At 40.5% G+C, this 25,591-nt stretch overlaps 1 protein-coding gene across 4 annotated transcripts in view; it reads left to right on the top strand.

Annotated features, from left to right (window-relative positions):
* The window catches only part of EXOC6 (exocyst complex component 6), a 198,649-nt gene that overhangs the window by 38,137 nt on the left and 134,921 nt on the right, over positions 1 to 25,591 (top strand). For all 4 annotated transcript variants that reach the window (XM_063435125.1, XM_063435124.1, XM_063435123.1 and 1 more), the window contains exons 2-4: positions 16,765 to 16,936; positions 22,305 to 22,352; positions 22,437 to 22,527. In XM_063435125.1, coding sequence (XP_063291195.1) covers positions 16,805 to 16,936; positions 22,305 to 22,352; positions 22,437 to 22,527 — 271 coding nt within the window. In that variant the 5' untranslated portion in view covers positions 16,765 to 16,804. The remainder of the gene's footprint in view (positions 1 to 16,764; positions 16,937 to 22,304; positions 22,353 to 22,436; positions 22,528 to 25,591) is intronic.

The raw sequence follows: 25,591 nt of genomic DNA, 5'->3' as shown, positions 1-25,591 counted from the left end.
TGTGTGTGCGCGCGCGCGCCAGCCTGTGTATGCGCGCGCGCGCGCCAGCCTGTCTGTGTGTGCGCGCGCGGGCCAGCCTGTCTGTGTGTGCGCGCGCGCCAGCCTGTCTGTGTGTGTGTGCGCGCGCGCGCCAGCCTGTCTGTGTGTGCGCGCGCGCGCCAGACTGTGTGTGTGTGCGCGCGCGCGCCTGTCTGTGTGCGCGCGCGCGCGAGCCTGTCTGTGTGCGCGCGCGCGAGCCTGTCTGTGTGTGCGCGCGCGCGAGCCTGTCTGTGTGTGCGCGCGCGCGAGCCTGTCTGTGTGTGCGCGCGAGCCTGTCTGTGTGCGCGCGCGCGCGCGAGCCTGTCTGTGTGCGCGCGCGCGCGCGAGCCTGTCTGTGTGCGCGCGCGCGCGCGAGCCTGTCTGTGTGTGCGCGCGCGCGAGCCTGTCTGTGTGTGCGCGCGCGCGAGCCTGTCTGTGTGTGCGCGCGCGCGCGAGCCTGTCAGAGTGTGTGTGTGTGCGCGCATGCATTTATGTACCTGCCCTCTCCGATCGCATAAGGAAGATGTTTTTACTTACCTTTTTCTCCCCACACTGTGCCAGTTTGGCTGTGGCTGGTCCCACCTTCATGGCTGAGATTATCAATCTTTGATTTCAGCTAAGGATTTTGTGCATGCGCAGCAAATGTGTCAATCCGCATCTCTAAAGTGTATTCCTGGCACTACAAGATCCTTTTAACAGAAGAACAGAGCTTCACAGGAGCTTCACAGACCTCAGATAATCTGTCATAGTGTTCACAAACTCTTTGACTACTTAGGGTGACGGAGTTCTCCTGGTACTATAACTACTATACCATAAAGCGTTTTCGTAAAACGGACACTCACTATAGTCACAATAACCACTACGGCTTAATGTAGCGACCCTGGTGTTTATTGCCTGTTCCTGCAGTCTTTAACATTACTGCCTAGTAACACCTTCTGTAGCAGTCACTCAGATGGCCACTAGAGGTCTTTCCGTGGTCAGTGCTCTGCATGGAGGAAAGGCTCGTTCCCCATAGAGATGTATTAATTGAGTGCATCTCTACGAGGAGATGCTGATTAGCGCAGCACAGTGCTTTGTCGCACATGTGCAATAGCCTCCCAGTGCCTTCCTATGGGAAAGCATTGGATTGGTTGAGATCATCAAGATTGATGATCTCTGCCATGGAAGCACTGCAAGACCGTCTGATACTAAAACAAAGATGACATCACGGATTAGGGTGCAGTGGCCATGGGCTGCCTCCATCTTCTTCCTCCAGGCTTTCCTCTGCTTCTGGCAATTTTATCTGTCGGGAGCCGCGTCAGCACTGTCAGCTTGCGCATGCGTGAGTACACCAAACTCAGTTCTGTGGAGGGTAATAAAGATTATACCTCCTCCATGAAATACGCAGAAGTGACTAAGCTGCTTAAATATTTAGTAAATTCAAAGAACTTGCATGAGATGTACATCAATGGAAAGAGGCAAATAGTGACACAGACTTGGTTAAAATAACCATACTGGACTTCTAAACTTGACTATTTTTGATAGATGTTGCTTTTCCATAGGGCAGTTCCATTTGTGTTCTTAAAGGGAAACACTATGTTCAAAAAATGCATACTTGATTTTTAGTGGGTATAATTCATTTTTGAAAAAAAAAAAAAAAAGAAAAAAATGAAATTACTAAAAATAGCACAAATATTTCCTAAGAGCAATAATAATAATTTTCATGAGCTGCAGAGCTGGCCTGTTACTTGACTGCTAGTGCTGAGTACTGTCTTGTAATTTCCATCTCAAAAAGAAGCTTTGAGGACAGATCTTCAGCCCAAGACTTGTCATAGAGAGAGGTGGTTTTAAAGGGGCAGTATAGACACAAAACTGTAGCTTAATGAAAAACTTTTTAAAGTATAGGTCATGCCCCTGCAGTCTGCCATTTAGGAGTTTGTTTTTGTTTATGCAGCCCTAGCCACACCTCGCCTGACTGTGACTGACCTAGCTTGCATGAAAAATAAAAAAGTTTTTTTTTTTTTTTAAATCAGATGTTAACTTAATTTAGAAGTTTTATCTCCTGCTCTGTAAATCGAACTTTAATCACACACCGGAGGCTCTTGTAAGGTCCATCAAGCTATTAACAGAGCAGGAGATAAGAAATTCTAAATTCAAGAGACTGTGTAATAAAGTGACTAGGAAGGCTTTAGCAGGCTATTAGCATAACAGGAGATAAATTCTAAATTAAAACACATGGTGCAATAATGCATTTAAAAATTAGATCTTTCTTTGCAGGGTTTTTGTAAGGAAGCTGTACATGTTACATACAGGGAGGTGTGACTAGGGCTGCATGAACAAAGTGATTTAACTCTTGTATGGCAGAGAATTGAGCAGTGAGACTGCAAGGATTTGATTTATACACCAAAACTGCTTCATTAAGCTAAAGTTGTTTGGGTGACTATAGTGTCACTTTACGACTAAAGATTTGATTAGAAAAACTAATAGTTTAATTAAAGCGTCGTCTTTAAGTATTATTGTTATATGTGCTTTAAAATGGTGGTAGTGCCTGCAGTTCCCTGGTACTGTCCCGACCATTTTGTGTTAAGTCTTTTTTTGACCCATGGATGCTGGTTGGGCTAACGAGGAAGCATTAGCTTGAGCAGCAATGAGCAGTGATGATTGCCTCAGAGTGTCAGCTGACTGTTGTCAGCCAATCACAGGGCCCATTTCAGTGTATGAATTGGTATGGCTAAGAGTATAATCTCTGCCATAGCCAGTCCATTCAGTGATAGCCCAATCAGGAACAGTTTAACCCTGAATAAAGGGGCAACTCCAGCAGACTGCAGGCACTATACCTTCACCGAGATGAAATGGTTATAGTGGCCAGAGTGTCCCTTTAAACGTTTCTCGCTCCTCTTAAAGGACTTCTACTGAGAATGCTTATAAAGAAATGCATAAATCCCGTAAAATCTGATCTGATTGCGGCGTTGTGCTATGTATTCTCTATACATGACCCATACTAACGGAGATCATTTGTGACATTAATGACATGTATTTCGTTTACTCACGCTTTTGTCCCCCCTATAGGTCATTTAATGTGTTACATTACATTTCCAAAAACAAGTAGACCCAAAGCAAACACGGAATGGCCTTTATTGCATTTTTGTTATTGTAACAGCCAGCTATAACAGATAAAGGAAAAGGTGCATATCTTGGTCCGGCACAATGAGACAGGAAACAGGAAGTGGATTGGAAATGTGGAGCCGTAGATAGTCTGTTCGAGTCTTTGAATGAAGAGTATGTGTTAGCAGCAATTCATCTCAATGTGTTAGTGTTGCCCTCTACTACAGCTTATTTAGAGCATTGACCTTTGTTATAGGAAGCAATGCTACCAAGCAAACTGTGCACTATCCCTTCCTGCTCTAACAAACAGGATGCTATTAGCAGGGGAGAAAAACATTAAAAAAGGCACATTAATGGAGGCATAGACGGTAAATGTTTTTGTAATGTAACTATCACACTTTTTCTTGCTTTTGTTTTTACTTGTGGAGAAGTGGAGCATTCTGCTTCAGATCTATTTCACTTCCTGTTACTTCCAACGTTTTACTGCTGTACGCCAGGCTTGTGGTTAAAGGATCACTATAGTTTTCCTGACACTATATCATCCTTGGGGGACCCTCACCCTCAGGGTCCCCCTCCTGTTGCACTAAAGGGGTTAAAATCCCTTCAGTTACTTACCTTAATGCAGCACCGGGCTCCCTTGGCGTTGGTGATTCCTCCTCCCTTTGCCAACGTCAGCTCCCGAGTGGAGCGGAATGCACATGCGCGGCAAGAGCCACGCGCGTATTCAAACAGTCCATAGGAAAGCATTTCTCAATGCTTTCCTATGGACGTTCTGCACGTTGGATGCGAATTTCGCATCCAACGTCGCAGAAGCGCCTCTAGCGGCTGTCAGGAAGACAGCCACTAGAGGTTGGATTAACCCTGCTATGTAAACATAGCAGTTTCTCTGAATTGCTATGTTTAAATCTGAAGGGTTAAAACCTGAGGGACCTGGCACCCAGACCACTTCATTGAGCTCAAGTGGTATGGGTGACTATAGTGTCCCTTTAAGTACCAAAAAGATTGTGGTGAGACCAAACATGATAAAACTCCCCACATTGCCAATACAAATTACTGTTATGCTTTACCTGTATATCTTTGGTTGGACTTTTTTAGAAGTGCTCCTTGGGCATAGACACTCGAGAAATGTTTCCCAACTATCCCAGAGTTCCAAGCTTGACATGCAAATGAGTACAGACAGGCATCGTGTTTCACATTTCATACTGCATGTCTGTAGATGCCCTTCACAATGGACACTGGTTCAAGCACAGCTTTTTGTTTTAAACCAGAGCATTGGTTATGATTCAGAATGATAGTGATCAGACACCAGCCATGGACTATAGTTTTGACCTTGTGGCATGGCGCCGGTTCTAGCTCACAGTCACTTGAGCTGCCTGAGAAACATTGGAGTGTTAGTGAAATTCAATCTTGACATGTCATTTTTAAAATGGGATGTATTATTGAAGGAACACTTCCAGTGGCCACTCCTCTGATTGCTACTAGAAGTGCTTCCTGTGGCAGTGCTGCACAGTGTGCACTACAGACATTCAGTGTCTCCACCACCTGAATGGAGACACTGAATTTTCCTCAAAGAGATGCATTGATTCAATGCATCTCTATGAGGAGATGCTGATTGGACAGGACTGTGCTTGGCTTGTGCTGGCTCTGCCCCTGATCTGCCTCCTTCACAAGCTCAGCCAATCCAATGCTTTCTTATGTGAAAACATTGTGATTGGCTTTTGTTCAACCCTTCTGATGATGACAGCCAAGCAGGCAGATCAGGGGCAGAGCCAGCAGCAGCAGACTGTAATAAAGGTAACCTGTTTGTGTTCCTGACCTTATAGTGTTCCTTTAAAAAAAAAAAAAAAATGAGCCATGGCTGTGTTTTCTGCTCTTGTCAAAATTTTTGGCTTGTTTTGCAACCCGAATCTATAAATAACACGGGAAAAAAACCCAAATAAAGTGCCTTTTTGCTATATTGCATGCTCCCAAGGTTTTTTTTGCTTTGTTTTCTTAAAGCATTGCGGTCTAATTTAACGAGGTTGCACTCTCTTGATGTAATATCAAACCACCCATTTACTTTCACTTATAACTTTTGGTCCCCCGAGGGCATGGCAGCCTTGATCGCGCAGGTCCCACACAGCGTACGGAGTCTGAGCCAAGATCTCTGAGTGGGACTGTGGACCAGAGCCCTAATTGTTTCACCAAAGGGCAATCCTATGTAATCCTCCTTGGGCTATTCAATAAATTAAGGATAACTGACACAGTAACTAATGTTAGATCATATTAACTGAGCTGTAAATGTTACTGTATTTGGTAGCTTTTCCAGTTAATTTATTTTGGACTATAAGTTGCAATTCTCTTGTCAGTGCGTTACAGTTTCTTATTTAGTGATTAAACCCAGTAACTGTTGAAACCTTCCCGTAATCGAGGTATATCCCCAATCTCTTTTTCCTTGTGTTGACCTCTGTAGTATTGTTCTTCTGTGACTAATTATCCGCTAAAACAGTGGCTGATTTTAGTGTCTCCTGCTGGTTTGGGTAATGTCTGTATTCTAGTTAGAGATTAGGAGTCGTGTTTTCTGGCCCTTCAATCACAGGAAACACCTGGATATAATCCGAAAAAGCGAAGGAGAATCGGAATTCGATTTAGGAGCCCCTTACGCAGATATCTCCCGTAACTGACAAACTCTTTGTCTTGCTTTAGGATTATCTAAGGGATGTTCTGACACTAACAGGGTTATTCAAAGATAATTTAAAGTCAATTTCAAATTCAAGGCTAGTGTAGCCGAATCGAAAACATAGCTGAGAATTTTTTTCCAGTTCAGCTATTTTTACCTTAAATTTAAAATTAATTTTGAATTCTCACTTTAGTGACTAGCTCTGTCAGTTTATCTTAACTGCCGAAACGGATATGTTTATTACTAACTGGGTCATTCACTAAACACCGGATGGGCACAATTTGCTAATTTTCATTCACTTGATTTTTATTCAAGTGAACAATGATTTTAATTAATATTTGCCTGCTGCCAGTGGTGGAGTGCTTTATTTGTGTTATTTTTTTATTTTCATTTTACAAAAAGTGTAAACATCATCAGAAATTAGCACAAAAAAAAAAAAAATTACTTTTGTTATACCCCTCTGGGTGTCAATCAGACAACCAATCCTGTTACTTACTGGTAATTTAGCTCATTAGAACTAAGCTCTTCTGGTGTCTTAAGCTCCTACAAAGAATCTCTGTTAGCTCCACTGAGCTAAACCCTAATGTGCAGGTCTGGCCCACTAGCTGAGAGCATCCGCTGAGTGCTCTCAGCCAATAAGCATTGCCCTGAATGACCAGCTTAAAGGAGCACTATAGGATCAGGAACACAAACATGTATTCCTGACCCTATACTGTTAAAACTTTTATTTAGATGGCTTGCCGCCCCCTTATAATGGTTAAAAATCACCTTATTTCCAGTACCACACAGGCTCACCGGCGCTGGCCCCGTCCCTGATCCGCCTCCTTGGTGATATCAGAATTTACGATGTTTAGACAATCCACTGCTTTCCCATAGGGAAAGCAGTGGATTGGCTGAAATCGGCTAGGAGGTGGGCCCAACGCCATTTTGCCCAATCAGCAACTCCTCATAGAAATGCATTGAATCAATGCATCTCTATAAGGAAAATTCAGCGTCTCCATGCAGAGTGTAGAGACGCTAAACAGCAATGCTGCTTACTGTGCAGCCCTAAGCCAGGAAGCACCTCCAGTGACCATCAGAGGAGTGGCCACTGGAGGTGTCCCTAGGGGGCAATGTTAATTCTGCCTTTTCTCTGAAAAGGCAGTGTTTACATTAAAATGCCTGAAGGGAATGATTATACTCACCAGAACAACTACATTAAGCTGTAGTTGTTCTGATGACTATAGGGTTCCTTTTAAGTTGTTAAACCGTTCTTAGACTGCTTATTGGGATGGTGACAGAAAACTCACTTCACCATAACGTTTCACCCCTGTGAGGTCTAGCAATTATGCTTTGCATACAGAATACATAAAAATACCCCTCCATCCCCATAATAAAAAAAGTATTATTATTGGTAGTATTTATATAGCGCCAACTAATTCTGCAGCGCCATATATAATATATTCGCACCGTTTCAGGCTAAATGTGTTACGTGTTTTGGCAATGCTAGTGCAGTCAATGTCTTCTTACATTGGAATTATCATTTACAACCATAGATCATAATAACATCTATTATAATTCCATCATTTATACAACATGTGCAAACAAGTCTTATCTAAGGGATTATGCCATATCAAGCCAGCATTATATTGGAAGTAAAGAGCACGGAGTTTAATTAAAACGTTGCTCTCACCAAGGTTCTGTCCATTTCATTGTATTTTTATTGCAGTTGTAGCGAGGGGAGAGCAGTTGTGTCAGAATGCTAAGCAAACAGAAATCAGGAGCTATGAATAGAGCTTCATGGGGCACTCTTTATTGTTGACTGTTTGAAACTCCTTATGCCAGCAGGTCCTGTCTCATTCAGAGTGGATTTTATTACCGGTTTATTGGTGGCTTGTTTAAAATGCCAGCCCGGCATATGACATGTGAACTATGCTAGTCAGTAAAGTAGCCGGATACTGTATCAGATACGCCTACATTGTAATCACAGAGGAAGAAAGTCAACAGTGTTTTCCTAGGTGTGTTTGCTCCATTTATTTGTGTAATTCTGTCCTGTAGGTTTTTTCTTTTTCTTTTTTCCACTTCTCGTGCCTTTTTTGTGGAGTAAGCTTCATTATTTATCTTTCCATGTTTGTTAGGTCTGTATCGTTCTATACATTGCAGTTCTGTAGCACTGTGATCCCGTTTTAGGTGAGGTGATTAGTGGGTAATTAGTCGCTTTTTTTTAGGCTATGTTGAGCTACCCAGCAATGCAGGCTATTAAAGAGGGATTCTATAGTGTTAGGAATAGAAATCTGTATTCCTAACACTATAGTGTCACTGGTCCCCCCTCCCTTACAGTGCCACAAGTTTTCCCAATACTTAAAAACCCCTTTATTTACTGATTCCAGCGCCGATCTCCCTCAGCGCTGGGTCAGAGCTCCGCCTCATCTGACTACATGTGCATTAGGCCCTCCTCATAGGAAAACATTGCTTCAATACTTCCCTATGGGGATTTCACTGATGCTGGATGTCCTCATGGAGCGTGAGGGTGTCCAGCGCCCTTTAACAGACTCTGAGTCCGCTAGCATCCAGGAAGTGCCTCTGGTGGCTGTCTGATTGACATAAACTGGAGGCAGTCTGGAGGCATATATATATATATATATATAATACACAAGATCCAGCGCACTCACCTATCCACTAAACAGCAACTTCAATGTTGACAGATTTTATTAGTTTTGTTTTAAAAAAAACACCTAATCTAGGCAAAAATAATAGGGGTTTAGTTACATTATATGATCATACATTGCATAAGCCTGCCACGTCAATGTACCCCATCTTTGGCAGGTCCTACTCTAACAGCCTAATGTCTGCTCTTATGAGATTAACCCACTTACTTGGGGAAAAATCCCACTTACTTGGGGAAAATATTCCACCTGGGGCTCTCTGCAGTACAAGGCTAAATAGTGCCCTGGGATGAGGCACCTGTGTCAGGGAGTTGGCTAGACTCCCAAATATATATATAAAAAACAGGGGGGAGGCTGCACTCACCTGAACATGCATAAATGGCCCCCAGCAGCACCCTATTTATGCATGTTCAGGTGAGTGCAGCCTCCCCCCTGTTATATATATACACTGTGTGCAGAATTATTAGGCAAATGAGTATTTTGACCACATCATCCTCTTTATGCAAGTTGTCTTACTCCAAGCTGTATAGGCTCGAAAGCCTACTACCAATTAAGCATATTAGGTGATGTGCATCTCTGTAATGAGAAGGGGTGTGGTCTAATGACATCAACACCCTATATCAGGTGTGCATAATTATTAGGCAACTTCCTTTCCTTTGGCAAAATGGGTCAAAAGAAGGACTTGACAGGCTCAGAAAAGTCAAAAATAATGAGATATCTTGCAGAGGGATGCAGCACTCTTAAAATTGCAAAGCTTCTGAAGCGTGATCATCGAACAATCAAGCGTTTCATTCAAAATAGTCAGCAGGGTCGCAAGAAGCGTGTGGAGAAACCAAGGCGCAAAATAACTGCCCATGAACGGAGAAAAGTCAAGCGTGCAGCTGCCAAGATGCCACTTGCCACCAGTTTGGCCATATTTCAGAGCTGTAACATCACTGGAGTGCCCGAAAGCACAAGGTGTGCAATACTCAGAGACATGGCCAAGGTAAGAAAGGCTGAAAGACGACCACCACTGAACAAGACACACAAGCTGAAACGTCAAGACTGGGCCAAGAAATATCTCAAGACTGATTTTTCTAAGGTTTTATGGACTGATGAAATGAGAGTGAGTCTTGATGGGCCAGATGGATGGATTGGTAAAGGGCAGAGAGCTCCAGTCCGACTCAGACGCCAGCAAGGTGGAGGTGGAGTACTGGTTTGGGCTGGTATCATCAAAGATGAGCTTGTGGGACCTTTTCGGGTTGAGGATGGAGTCAAGCTCAACTCCCAGTTTCTGGAAGACACCTTCTTCAAGCAGTGGTACAGGAAGAAGTCTGCATCCTTCAAGAAAAACATGATTTTCATGCAGGACAATGCTCCATCACACACGTCCAAGTACTCCACAGCGTGGCTGGCAAGAAAGGGTATAAAAGAAGAAAATCTAATGACATGGCCTCCTTGTTCACCTGATTTGAACCCCATTGAGAACCTGTGGTCCATCATCAAATGTGAGATTTACAAGGAGGGAAAACAGTACACCTCTCTGAACAGTGTCTGGGAGGCTGTGGTTGCTGCTGCACGCAATGTTGATGGTGAACAGATCAAAACACTGACAGCATCCATGGATGGCAGGCTTTTGAGTGTCCTTGCAAAGAAAGGTGGCTATATTGGTCACTGATTTGTTTTTGTTTTGTTTTTGAATGTCAGAAATGTATATTTGTGAATGTTGAGATGTTATATTGGTTTCACTGGTAAAAATAAATAATTGAAATGGGTATATATTTGTTTTTTGTTAAGTTGCCTAATAATTATGCACAGTCATAGTCACCTGCACACACAGATATCCCCCTAAAATAGCTATAACTAAAAACAAACTAAAAACTACTTCCAAAAATATTCAGCTTTGATATTAATGAGTTTTTTGGGTTCATTGAGAACATGGTTGTTGTTCAATAATAAAATTAATCCTCAAAAATACAACTTGCCTAATAATTCTGCACTCCCTGTATATATATATATATAATTTCATTCTAACTATATTTTGATATGAATATATGTATATTCATATCAAGATATAGTTGGAATGAAATCATATATATATATATATATATATATATATATATATAAAACTATGTATATATAAATACATAAAAATTATAAATATACCCATGCATATAATTACATAAATAACTTCATAAATATACACGTAGCCTTTAAATAAATAAATATGTATACCGTATATTTAAATTCTACGTGTATATTTATGTAATATATTTTTACGTAATTAAGTCATTTTATTGATAACAATTTGAGGGACCTGCCTGACAACCCAGGCCAAAAGTCCAGGGAATTTAATTTGCTAGTACTAAATATAACCCTGTAACTTTCCAAGACACCATAAAACCTATACATGTGGGTACTGTTTTACTTAGGAGACTTCACTGAATAAAAATAGTAGTGTTTCAAGACAGTAAAACGTATCATCATCATTGTTGTAATAAGTGTTACTGTTTTGAAACACTAATATTTGTGTTCAGTGAAGTCTCCCGAGTAAAACAGTACCCCCCATGTACAGGTTTTATAGTGTTTTTAAAAGTTACATTGTGAAATATAAGGCTTGCTTTTCTGTTTTTTCACATTGAAGTTTGCCAGGTTGGCTATTTTGCCTTTGAAAGCGTATGGTAGCCCAGGAATGAGAATTACCCACATGATGGGATACCATTTGCAAAAGAAGACAACCCAAGGTATTGCAAATGGGATATGTTCAGTCTTTTTTAGTAGCCACTTAGTCACAAACACTGGCCAAAGTTAGCGTTCATAATTGTTTTTTACATTTTTTTACACACAAACAAATATAAATTCTAACTTTGACCAGTGTTTGTGAATAAGTGGCTACTAAAAAAGACTGGTCATACCACATTTTGAATATCCTGGGTTGTCTACTTTTATCAAATGGTATGCCATCATGGGGGTAATTCTCATTCCTGGGCTACGATATGGTCTCAAAGGCAACATAACCAGTCTGGCAAATTTCAATATGTATAAACTGAAAAATGAAGCACGCTATATTTGACCCTATAAATTTCCAAAACACAATAAAACCTGTACATGGGGGAGTACTGTGGTACCCATGAAACTTTGCTGAATACAAATATGTCCATTTTATTGCAGTAAAAGCTACCAGTATTATGACATTAACATTTAAAATACCACGCAGAACAAAAACAAATGTAGAAATCTTAATTTCTCACCCTTTTTTAGATTGTATTCATAATAAATTATGTTTTATATATAAATGGTTCATGTGAAATTAAAGCCTTGTTTCTCCTGAACAAAATGATATATAGTAAACGTGGGTGTACATAATATGAAAGAGGTGAATTATGGTTGAACAGACATATAGCGCAAATTCCAGTTTTTGTTTACGTTTTGTTTTGATCACAACTAGTACAGCTGACGCAGTACTTAAGGGGTTAATATAAAAAAAACTTCTCCACCTCCACAGAACACAGCGCATATCCTATTCCACAAGTTCTCACACATTGCATCCTCTATATACACACATGCACACCCTCCTTATCATCTATGCACACACACTCTGTATCCACAATGCACACAGACAAATTGCATCCAGTATATATACACACACTGCATTCACTCTCAATAAATATACATACACACACTGCATCCTATACAGCATTCCTTGGGGACTGGCACTGTGAGCAGACTCTGGGGCAATTGCCGGGGCCTCAAGGCTTGAGATGGCAGCCCTGGCTAGCAGTGATCTTCAGCACATAGATTGGGCAAATATTTATTTTTGTCTGAGAAACATATTGGTTTCCAGGTGGTAGGACCTGTGCTGATACAGCAGCTTATCGCTGTGCAACATTTAATTACATTGTTTACATTGTGATACAGTATAACTTTTATTTCTAATAGCTCACCTAGCCTGGCTTATAAATATACTTATTTTTTTAATGTTTTTTAAGGTTTGTGTTGTCCATTTTTAATCTGTATTTTTAACATAACTGTTGTAAAAGAGTTGCAGCTTTTCGAAGATGAACCGGTTTTTAGGGGATTCTCCGTTTATTTCTTGTTGTCCTGTGTGTGTCAGTGTAATACGGAATGCAGAACTGCATTAAACTCAAAATAAGAACTGCATCACGCTCGAACTTTCTATGCTCGAAAGCATATACATTTCTACAAACCTGCTGGTAGGTAGGCCTCTCCAAAAAGAAGTCAGAAATCTTTTACTAGGTTTGTAAGAGGGATTTTTTTCTTTCTTTTTTTTTTTTTTGTGGAAACTATAATTAAGGTATGTGGGGGTTAATAAATGCCACTGATAAACCGAGAATCTGCCTGGAAACTTTTAGAATTCTAACAATACCAAAATCATTAGTGTTTGAAAATATCTTTAGTTTTTTTTTTTTTTTTTTTTTAAACTATAACTTTTATAAAGTAAAAATGTACTTCAGTCTCAAAGAGATCAAGTAGGACTTATGCAAAGAGTGTAGTTTGTAATATCTCCACAAGATGGCGCTCACAGCTTGCTGTATAGGCAAAGCTGTTTCTGTCTCTGCTGGCCAGCTGTATAGCTGTTTGCATCCTTTGGTATAATTAATGTGGGTAGAAACGCTTGTACACTCTAAGAGAGAAGCTCATGCATACGAAATCTTTGCTATATAACCAGGTGCAAGAGGTCAATGGTGTGTTAGAGATCCACTGAGAGGCAGTGGAACTAATGAGCAGGGCCAGATTAAGAGCCCAGTGGGCCTGGTGCTGACAATTATGATGGGCCTAATTACAAAATCTTATTGACCAAAAACACTAAAACAGTCCTACCTCCCAAGCGTCATGTATCTGATGGAGATGGTGCTGAAGGGAAACTCACAGGATGCAGCTATGAGAACACACATGCCCTATGCTAATCTCACGCTTTCATGTAAACCCATATCCCCTAACAGCAGTGTCCAGTAAAGCAGGAAGTCTAAGGATGGGGTAAAAGGGTGGGCCACTGACACAAATCACATAACCAGAACTGCCAAAAGTGGCGAACATACACAAAAAGGGGGCACCCAGTGTCCCCATCTCTCCATGTCTCCCAGTGTCCCCAAGAGTCTCAGTGTCCCCATGTCTCCCAGTCTCTTAGTGTCTGGGACCCCATGTCTCCCAGTGCCCCCATGTCACAAGGACACTAGGGGACATTGAGAGACATTGGGACACTTGTAAACATGGGGACACTGGGAGACCTGGGGACACTGGGAGACCTGGGGACACTGGGAGACCTGGGGACACTGGGAGACCTGGGGACACTGGGAGACCTGGGGACACTGGGAGAAATGGGGACACTGGGTGACTTTGAGACACGAGGGGACACTGGGAGACATGGGGCACTGAGACACTGTGATGCATAGGGGACACTGTGATATAAAGGGGACACTGGAGACTTGACAAAGACCTGGTTACAGGTCAAAACGTTGCGGTGTTCAATAAACCTGGTTAAATCTATCACAGTGATTGCCTGAGATTTTTTTCTTTTATACTAAGGGACACAGACACTTGGGGGCACTGTGATACATGGGGAGACTAGGGGACACTGAGACACTAAGGACACTGAGAGACACAGAGACATGGTGCATTGAGACACTGGAATACATCGGGGACACTGTGATACATAGGGGACACTTGAGACTTGAAAAAGACCTGGGTACAGGTCGAAACGTTGTGGTGTCCAATAAATCTGCTTAAATCTATCACAGTGGGTGCCTGAGATTTTTTCTTTTATACTAGGAGACATGGGGACACTGGGAGACATTGGGACACAGACACTGGGAGACTAGGAGATTTTGGGAGACTAGGAAATACTGAGACACTAGGGATACTGGCACACTACGGACATTGAGAGACATGGGGACACTGAGACACTGGCTGGGAGACATGGGGACACTGAAAGATTAGGGGCCACTGGGAGACATGGGGACACAGACTCTAGGGACACTGGCTGGGAGACATGGAACCACTGTGTCCCTAGTGTCTCAGGGGGACACAGACTCTAGGGACACTGGCTGGGAGACATGGGGACACTGAGACACTAGGGACACTGGCTGGGAGACACGGGGACACTGGGAGACATGGGACCACTGTGTTCCTAGTGTATCAGGGTCCCCATGTTCCCCAGTGTCCCTATGTCTCCCAATATCTCAGCGTCCCCAAGTCTCTCACCGTCCCCATGTCTTGCAGGCTCGGAGCTGCTGTCTGGACTCTGTGCAGAGCTGATCCCCTGGGGATCAGTGAGTAGAGAGAGGCAGGAAGGGAGATGCTGTAACTTCTTATCCCTGCCTCTCTCCACACAAACAGCGACCCCTACTGGCCGGCGCTGGTATTGCAGAATAATCTCTGTTTATACTGAGACAGACATTTGTATTGCCAGTATTACTGCAATACCAGCACTGGCTAGGCAGCCTCAAATACCTGAGAAATACTTCTGAGAAATAGCTGGCAACCATAAGAAATACATGAGAAATACCTGGCAACTCTAAGAGTAGTGTGTGTTAATTTTTTTTTTTTTTAACTCAATGGGCCTATTCCATGGGCCTGGGCCTGGAGCTGCAGCTCCATCAGCCCCTATGTTAATCCGGCCCTGCTAATGAGTAGCCTATACTATATTTTTTATTTTTGTTATTTTAAATTGTTACACACCAGGAGCCAAATTGTAACTTTGTTGATTTTCTATAACTTGACAATCGTATTTCTATATCATTAAGAAAAATACATCCACACCATCCATACACTACATCTCAAATATGCAGCGCTCTTATCAACTGAGCTGTGAGTTAGCTGTATTTTAGCATTTTAAAGAGCAAAAAGACAGAGAGTATTTCAGGGCTTATTTTGTTTGTTATAGATCAGCATGATGTTGGTTGTAGATAATTCAACTCGTGTTTCAAGCTTTATCCTCTGCAGATGCTGAATAACATTTGGACTATGAAGTGTATTAAATATAAAACTAAAAGTATTTTATTAAAAGAAAACTGATTTTACATGAATTTTGAAACAAAAGATTTTTTTTTTTTAATTATTTAAAAAAGATCCTAGATTTGTATCCTACCTGCTATGAACTCTCTGCAGAACTATTCATTGTTGTTGTTTTTTACTTTGTCGTTATTTTTCCTTTGTCAAGCTTTTGAACCCTGTTGACTGCAGTCCATTTTCCTATTTGCCTCTTTGCGTTTTTTTTTTTAATTAATTATTTTTAACTAATGAATTCTCACAGAGTGGTAAAGGTTGACTGTAAACATCATGTGCTGCATAAACTCCCCCAGAAAATGATTCTCCTCGTCTAAATTTAATGTATAGTTATTTTGGTTATTTGTGTTCATGTGTTGCTTGGATGTACAGTAGGTGGCAGCAGGTCATTTTGTTTTGTCTTCAAATATATGATTCCCCTTGGTAGACTCTGATGTATATTCTCCTGTAACATCACTTACCTGCCTTGATACATGAATCTGAGGTCCAAAAGGTAGTAATTATGCGCATGTGTCAATAAACATTGGATAGCAGTTAAATAACAAGTAATTCCTACGTAGGAAAATAACCCCAGCAAAGACACGTCTAAAGTACTTTTGTATTTTAATTAATCGACTCATTGAACTTGTGCTTCCTGTATGAGGAGGCTGACATGACCATCAAGGCACCTAAAGAGAGACGAGAAGGCACACACAAAAAAAAATCCTAGTGCTACCAGTCAGACTTCACTTTAAGAAGACTGTCCACAAATTGGATATAATTCCAGGCAGCTTTATTGAGATATAAGGTGCAACATATGTGCACTTGCACTCTTATTACATAAAACTTTACACATTATGTCTCCATGAATCTGCCTTGGGTTAAATTTCATTTTTGTGCCCATTCTTTTTCTGTTTTCTGGATGTCCCCATGACAAACTAAGATTCAAGAATTTCTCCTGTTGCTTTCTATTGGGATATTGACAACACCTAGAGCAGGCTTAGGCAACCTTCGGCACTCCAGATGTTTTGGACTACACCTCCCATGATGCTTTGCCAGCATTATGAGTGTAAGAGCATTATGGGGGATGTAGTTCAGAATATCTGGAGTGCCGAAGGTTGCCTATCCCTGATAGAGTGTTGCTGTGATGACTGGATTGAAAACCGTTAGGGCACAATTGTTAAACTGCAAAAATTAGTAATGAAGAATTTAACCCTGAACTGATTGTTGTAGTTAAATGTTTTTTTGTTGTTGCTGCCAATAAAACATTGTAGGCATTGGCTCAGAACCTTGAGTTAATTACACAAATTTTTGACTTGGTTTAAAGAAAAGCAAGTCAACTTTAGGATATTCATATATTCTTGTTTTCCACAGCTCTGTTTACGATGACCAACCAAATGCCCACCAAAGGTTCATGGAGAAGCTGGATACACGGATCCGAAATCACGACAGAGAAATAGAAAAAATGTGTAATTTTCATCACCAGGGCTTTGTAGATGCAATTAATGAACTCCTGAAAGTAAGGGCTGATGCAGAAAAATTAAAGGTAGGGAGATGACCTGTTATACATTGTGTTGGTTTAATTTGATAACCTTGACTTGACTTAGGCTAATATTGACTATTTATGCCACCATACATAATTGTAGACTATGTTTCCAATGATGTCCAACTAGCCTTAAGTCTAGTTTGCATAGCATAGAAAATACAGACCTTCAGTATTCGCACAACCAAACTTAACTACTTAAAGCTGAAGGCGAAGTTGTGCAATATTTTCTATGGATTCTCCACCACATTGAGGTGCACATTACTATGAACACAACAATAAGTTTCTATTTACTTTACCTGGCCGGTAAATTCTCATGGAAACTATGTAGGTATTTGGAGCTTTCAGATATGTGCAGATCTGCAAAATTGGAGAGCAGTTTGGCTGCCTTCCTCAAAAGACAGCATATTCACCACAAACACACACATACATTGATGCACACACAGGACATAGAACAATTCTGATACAAGGTTCTGTATGCAAAGAAAGATTGTTAGGCCTCACAGCTGCAAAATGTGTTGAATAAGGTGTTGTCCTAAATGTTTCTTGGTCTTTTTTTTTAGTTTGAGTCTCCGTTACACTGATCTTAACTCTATCCAATTTGGGATAAGTTTAGTAAATCTTGCATTCTTTTCACCATTGTTAGTTTTGGACTCTGCCAGCATTGTGATGTCTGCTGGACGAGATTCCCCTTTGGGATAGTTAAGACATTACTGCTCTTGTTAGTTTGTACAATGCTAGTTTTGCAGACCTGACTCAAGACTGCCCACGACTTCAAGTAGTACCTCCAACCTTTTTATCCGACATTCAGGCATCATTTTGAGATTGACTGAATTTGAGAGGTTGAGGAGTATAAAATGATTAGAATCTAAAATTACACCAAATCTTTGGTGTGGTGGGGTTGATGGTAGCACCATTGACTCAAATTGAGTGACAAAAGAGGATTAATCATTTAAAGACGAAAGACAAGCTCTGTTTTTGTGAGACTGAGTTTCTGAAGCAAGACAGATGTCCACATGGGGGCAGTAAGCAGGCATTTAGTAGGTATGGTGAGAAAGTGAAAGAGAGGTCTATCTGAATGTCATTACCATATAGGTGGTACTGAAATCGAAGAAAAGTGATTATGCAGTTTAAAGTAAAAAAAAAAAAGGTTCCAGAATGTAGCCTTAGGAAATTTAAAGGAATCTTAGGCATGGAGGGAGAAGATGTAGATAGAGCCTTGAGACTGGTAAGATACATTTGATGAAATAGCAGTTTCACGGGGAAGATAAGGAGTGGTCCACCATGTGGAAAGTGGCAGAAAAAAAAATCTATAAAAGTAGAGAATAGTTTGTGTTTAGCTGTGATTAAATATTTGGCTACTAATGCATTCATTTTATATTCATGGATACGCTTTTCAATTTATCTAATATTTTGGATACAGTTTTAAAATAATTTTCCAAACTATACAATATTTAAAAAAAAAAAAAAATGTAATAATATATAAATATGATAAATAAAACAGACCTTTTATAAAAAAAAAAAAAATTAAAAAATTAAAATGTTGAATATTTGTCAAAATGTTAAATAATTAAAGAGACCTGCGAGTCTCGATTTATATATTGTTTATAACGATTGAGACCTGTGAGTCTCACATTGAATATATAAAAATGACAATAAAAATATATTTACAAAAAAAAAAAAAAAAATGTTAAATAATTTGAAAAGCCAATCCAAAAAAGGTATAACGATAGGGCATGAGATCTAAGGATTGGAGGTGGGGGAAGAGTTCGCAGAGTTAGAACAGTTTATTCAGTAAAGAGAAGAGGGGAAGAGCTGAAAGTACGCTGAGTGGGTAAGGAATAGAGAAAACCGAATTCTTCTCACATTTTATCGATCGTTTAATTGTAATAGGCTCAAATTTGTCACCAATAAGATTGGCATGAGACCGGAAAATGGTGTTATGAAATAATGTTGTGATATGGCTTGTGAAAGTGCTAAAATGAATTTATAGTGGAAGGACACCAGCTATACACTTGGATCAGTGCAATGCTTAACTAGTGTTTGGCAATATCTGGATTCATGCCCGGTGTATGGGTTAGATGGTGGTTTTTGGATGGCCCTACTTTTCCCAGGTTAGTTGAGGAGGAGGGACTAAATGGTAAATGGTAAAGGGAGGTAGCTAAATGGAGAAGTTTAGATTTGCAATTGGGACATTTAGAAACCTCAATACCTATTAAGTTTCTTCTACTGCAAGTATGGTTAGGAGTGTGATTATGGATGAAGGGCACATTAAGTTTGAAAGTTTCTAGAGGTGAGGTTCAGATTTTTTTCCATCATTGTGGGTTATAGTCGCTATGAGGGCAAAATAGACAGTAAGACAGGGCTCAACAAATCCCAGGCGCCAGGTCGCTATGGCGACTAATGGGATTGGTCAGCCCGTTCACTCCTCCTCCTATTTCAATCCCAGCAAAGTTTTCTGTGCGCCAGTGTACCGGTGGGGAAGTGATCTGTAATTACTTTCTCCCGGTGCTGTGCTACACAGAGAACTAGCAAGCTAGCAGGACACCAGGTAAAATCGTCTTTGTTCGCCGCCGGGCCCCAGCCTCCGTTTCACAGACCCAATGCCTGCCAACATTTCACAGACCCAATGCCCACCCCCATTTCACAGACCCAATACCCGCCCACATTATACAGACCCACCCTCCCGCCCACATTTCACAGACCCAACCGCCCGCACAATCGCTACCCAGCGTGGCTTCAACGCCGGGAGGAAGTAATTGTAGATCCCTTCACTTCCTCCCGGCGCACAGTGAGCTGCACGTGATATTAAGCAGGTGGAGGAGAGGAGTCCACTCCCATTAGCTGCAGTCAGCCCCACTAATCTAATGTCTGCTGCTAAGCCCAGTCCCACTGGACCCTAGAGAAGCCACTCTTCTGTGCCCAAAAGGTAGGAAACAGGAGAGTGGCTAAAAATATGTATTCACTTTTTTTTGTGTGTGTATATCTGTCATGCATGTATGTCTGTGTTTCTGTATTTGTGTGTGTGTGTGTGTGTATCAAATAATGTCTTGTGTGTGAGAGGATGTGTGTGTGTCTGTCTGTCAATGTTTGTGTCTCTGTCTGTCAGTTTGTGTGTGTCCTCCGATCGCATGGGAATGGTGTTTTTACTCACCTGTTTTCCAATGCTGTGCCCACCTCCATAACTGAGATTATCAATTACCAACCAACATCTCCTCATAGTGAAGTATTAAAGCAATGCATCTCTATGGGGAACGTTCAGCGCCGCCTCCACGCTATATGTAGGTGCTGCACATTGTGCAGCACTGAGATAGGAGACACTTTAGCGACCGTTTGAATGACTGCCACTAGAGGTGTTACTATGCAGCAAGATAAACACTGCCTTTTCTCTGAAAAAGCAGAGCTTACATTGAAAAACCTACAGGGACAGGTTATAGACACCAGAGTCACTAAATTAAGCTGTAGTGTTTCTGGTGACTATAGGGTCCCTTTAAGAATTGTATTTTTGATGTTACTGGCTCCTAATTTTTTTTAGCTGGCTCTTTGATTGAAAGCAAATCTGTCAAGCCCTGCAGTAAAAATACACAACTGGGAGAATTTCCATGACAATCTTCTAGCCACACGAAAGCTCTGTGACCAGCACAGGGTGCATACTTATATTTACAAGATATCAATCAATAACAATGCCTGGTGTCCTAGAAATTCTAACGCAAGGTTGGTTGAACCAGGACTGACCCCACCTAAAGTGCTGAGCAGGTGATCACTGAGAAGATTTAGGAGATTGTTGGGAAGGAGGAGGTACTAAATGATTTCACTGGTTTGATTGAGCACCTCAGCATTTTCATTGGAGTGCACAGTTACTGGGAGTGTGTGGTGTCACTGGTTGGCGTGCTTTGGCGTATAAACCTTAATGGTTTCACTGGTTATACTGGAGTGTTTTACTGGTTGGATTGCACACGTTTCGGGTTTTACCATTTGGAGTAAATATCTTTTTATGGTTTTAATTGGCTGGAATGCATAACCCTAGTTTCAAATTCTTGAGTTTACCCAATATCCAACCCTATCCTTGAGTGCTAAAGCCCTCACTCTATTCTTAATCCATAACCTCACACCCTAAAATCTTACAGTTGTCCGGAACAGTTTAACTGTATTTAAGATCTTTTGACCTGAGAACTGTACTTTTCTGCTAGTTAATTATCAACAGATAATATTATCCAAACAACAAATTTATCTATATTTAAAACTTATTTTCCTCCACTAATATGTACAAAGATATTTTACAATAGCCTTAGGTTTCCCCGAGTAAATATAACCTATTTCACCGTGGTACTTGTTTGATCTTACAGTAGGACATTGTCTCATGTTTATGCAGAAAGTTCTTTAACACATCATGAGGTCAATCATTTATTTTCAAGTGCCGTAAGAGCAGAGAAACACAGTTTTGTGCGTATGCTTTTTGTCCGTCCAGCAGTCGTATTCAAATTAATTTTGGAGCTCTCAGAACCAAACTTACGTTTGCACCTAATACGTGTCAGTAGTTACCACGTCCAGCGCTTGGCTTTGGAAAGAGCATTGTGTGGAATCCAGAGAAGTGTTCAGAGTTTACGCGAAGGTCACACTGTAACATCTCATTTAGCTCCCTTTACACTTCTTCTGCAAACTCTGCACTCCAAACAAGACACGCATAGTGCCCCAGAGCTTGCGATTAGAAACGCATTATATAAATGATATTCAGATAACAAGAGACAAAACGCAGCGTCAATGAGGTCGTTGACCATCTTTGTTCAGAAATTAATGAGATTTTTAATAAACCAAAATGCTCTTCCTTATTATGATTGACCTAATGAGCCACTTAATATGTGGGAAAATGTGAGGTCGCCCCCGGCTTGCACCTGCGGTCTGGAAATGTTCTGTGCCTCGGACATTTTTACGTTTGATGTGAATCAACCACCCAGTGTTTGCATTCAGCAAAGTATGAATGTTTAATTACAAGAAAAATGCCATCACTATTCCTTACAGACAATGAATGACGGATAGAGCTCATTGAGGTTATCAAAAAGGAGACCAGTGGCCAATTGGGTCAGTGATTTGAATTGTTTGACAGACACACAGGAACAAGGAAAGTTCAAAAATCCCAAGTAAATTTGAGAAGTTTGCCACAGAATCTGTTAGTATGAACTGTCAGAAGTAATTAAACGTAGCAAAAGCCCTTTGTGGTGGAGAGTTCAAGTTCAATCTGTGGAGTTAATTGGAATTTGCAATTCTTTATGATTACCTCTTCATGAGTCATGATCTGATTACAAGGGTGAGCAGTTACATCAAGGAAGACCATGCTTTGTTTCTCTAACAAAAGAAAAATCATTCTTTCTAGGTACAGGTTACTGATACCAACCGAAGGCTTCAGGATGCTGGGAAGGAGGTGAGAAAACTATTTTCAGTGGAACGTTTGTGAAACCTTGAAATCTTAATAAATGGCTCACACGATTCTTGTTTTCTGTCTAAGGTGATCGCTAAAACAGAAGAAACTATCAAGAGTAGAATTCATCAAAGAAATATTGCTACCGTAATCGATAAGCTACAACTATGCCTTCCAGGTGAGTTGTTCGAAAAATAGTGGAATTTAGAACTTAAGCCTTTAATCTACCAAGTTTCTCAATTCACTTAAAAAAAGACACAATAAGCAGATCAGGGCCACGGTGACCTCTTTATTCTTTATCTGATATTGGGGAAACGACTCCCAGCATATTAAAGGAACATTCTAAACACATAAAGCGTTTCAGCTTGCTGGAGTGCGTTGTGTGTCTGCAGTGTGTCATGTTAGTGACAGTTTATAAAAGTGTCAAATTCACTAGTATTCTCCCGCAAAGCCTGACACTCTGGGCTGGGGGAAAAGGGGAGGGCTTCCAAAGGCTGCAGGTTTCCTTTTGGGGTATGTCTAAATTTTATTTTTTAAGTAAGCATCATCAGAGTTGCATTCCAACAAGTTAAAGTTTGAACAGTGACATCTTGGATGACTGAAAAGTTAGCCATAGATTGGTTCTTTTTTTAACTCTTAAAGCGGCACTGTCATGGCTGCATCCGTTTGGTTTTTGGTAATTGTCATGATTCCAGGAGTTCCCTGACCTGTAATGGGGCAAACTGATTAGCAATGCTTTGCGCTCTTATCTGTGTCCCTGCTGAGCTCAGAACATCCTTTCCCCTCTGATGTCATGCTGCCGCCTTCTGCAGAGCTATAGAATCCAGAAACTGATCCAGTTGCCATTCGTTGACTGAAGGCATCAGCTGACCGCTCTCAGCCAATGAATGCAACTCTGTGTATAGAAATATGCACAGACCTGACATTAGCCAGCTCAGAACTCCTGTTACAGACGGGCTAATGAGGCCTCAAAGATGTTGCTGGAAGGAGGGTTAGACTATGTATGCACAGCGCTTCATACTAAAACACTGCACCCATAGATTCCAGGCACCATTACCACTTCAACATTAACTGGGGTAAATGAATGAGGATCTGTCTTTTCCTGAAAAGGTAGATTTGATATTATGTATTAATTATGCAGTCTCTTCAGCAAGGGGCTCAGGTACTGTGATGAAGGATGTAGCACTGTTTCTAACATGACATGTATGTGCTATAATGATACCATATTATTATGGTGGTTATTGTTATAGATTTTATCGCACCAGCCTATTCTGTAGCACCTGAAATGTTTACAGTCAGTGGGAATACAGGACAGCAACTAACTGACAAATGGAATAATGTTGACATAAACAAGAGGTAAAGCAAACCCTGCTCGAACAAACTTACAATCTAGGAGAGTTTAACATGTATACCACGTAGTAATTTTATAATATCCTTGGGATAATTCTCATACTCATTGGGTGAATTGTTAGTTTGTAAGACATGATGGAAGATTTCATGTGACTCAATTATAGAATTTTTAAGTTAATTTTCTTTATTTACATTTTTTTTCTTTTTTATGTGCGTTTATCCACATACCGGCGGTGTGGTCACCAAATGGATGGTAAATGTCTCGGCGCTTGCCAAACATGTTAACTAGACCAACATTAAAATAAGACACCTAGCAGCTCCTGATAGCTTGAGCTCAGTTTTATCCATACGTGATAACTGAAATATACAATGTACAAAATCCAGAAATTTAGTATAACTGATAACATTCTGGAGCCAATTATGTGAACAAAACTGTTCAAGTAATAAAAGGAGTCATTTTATGGACAGGAGTTGGCCTACCAAAATGAATAGACATAATAGTCCTCTGTTATTCAATATTGTGATTTGGTTAAATAATTAAATAAAACACAACTCCAAAGCTACATGAGAATAGTGATCTTTAAATAGAAATTCAAGTTCACCTTTAGGTTGGTAGACCTTTAATCTGTATTTTGTGCTAGTGATATCACCAACTGGGGACTGTGAGATGCTTTTGTGTCAATTGGAGGCATGCAGGCAGCCATGTTTCTAGTCTTTACAGCCATGCCAATGGCACAGCAGTGAAGACAATATAGTATAATTACATATGCAAATGTAATTTGATCTACATATTTAGTATGAATTTGCGATCATCATGTAGAGATGGAATGTTTTCACAGAGATAAAGAAATCCTAACCTATGCAACAGGTGCACTTTAAACTTCATACAGGGTAAGAAAAGAGGGGAAGTGTCATTCTGTGACATGATACCCTATAAATGTATAAATGTTATATTTATCAGTCTTTAGTCTATTGGTGTAATGAGCTATTGATTTTATAGAAAGATTATTTTCACGTGCCACAAATATAACATTTGGTAAGATATTTAACATGTTACTTCTTTTAAATTTGATCCGTTATACTTGGGAAGCCGTCATTCATTTTTAATGAAATAGACTGGATTTGTATTGGCCCCATACTAAGATCGAGTGATTTGGATCAATATCTGTACTAAATAAAAATGTGGGTTCCAGAGATTTGGACATACATAGCCATTACTGTATTAAATGCCACATGATGGGAAGCTATTCTCTATTGAAGTCACCTCTCCTGGATGCACAGCCTGCTTTGTGCTCCTGAGGCCCTAAAGGGGGCACATGTTAATTAAATAAAAAAAACCTGATTGGCAGCTCTTTTGTTATGAGAAGCATTGTGTCACTTGAGTTTTTTGTGGCTAGAGGCTTCAACCACCTGAGGTGACCAAGTTTAAGAATTAAGAAAGGCCTCGAGATACATTGTAGCTGTTAATTGAAGTTAGTTTTTTTTGTTTTTGTTTTTTTTAAATGTTGACAGCTTTGGTCTCTGACTGTTTCTACAAAAAACGTGCATTCCTCAGTAGTGAAGCAGGTTTTATCCACTAAATGGCATTGGGAACGACAAATTTATACGTTTCAGCTGGAAATTTATGTTAGATTAGTTTCGATATTCATAAAAGGTAAATTCAGATAATTTTTCCGTATTTTCCCATCCATTTGGTTGCCTTATAGCTAGCTATTAATAACAGCCAAATGTCTCTACATATTGTGCTGGATTGGCAGGCAGACTAATTGGAGCCAAATTCCGTTAATTTATTTGACCAATTTCTCAAGATAGCAGACCAAGGAAATGTCACCTACAACTGTGGCCGACAATCCTAAGTCATCCAAATTCTACTTCAACTACGTTTGCCGTTT

This window comes from Pelobates fuscus, chromosome 10, assembly GCF_036172605.1.
Source record: "Pelobates fuscus isolate aPelFus1 chromosome 10, aPelFus1.pri, whole genome shotgun sequence".
NCBI classification, from domain to species: Eukaryota; Metazoa; Chordata; class Amphibia; order Anura; family Pelobatidae; genus Pelobates; species Pelobates fuscus.
This window is presented reverse-complemented; position numbering and strand designations above follow the sequence as displayed.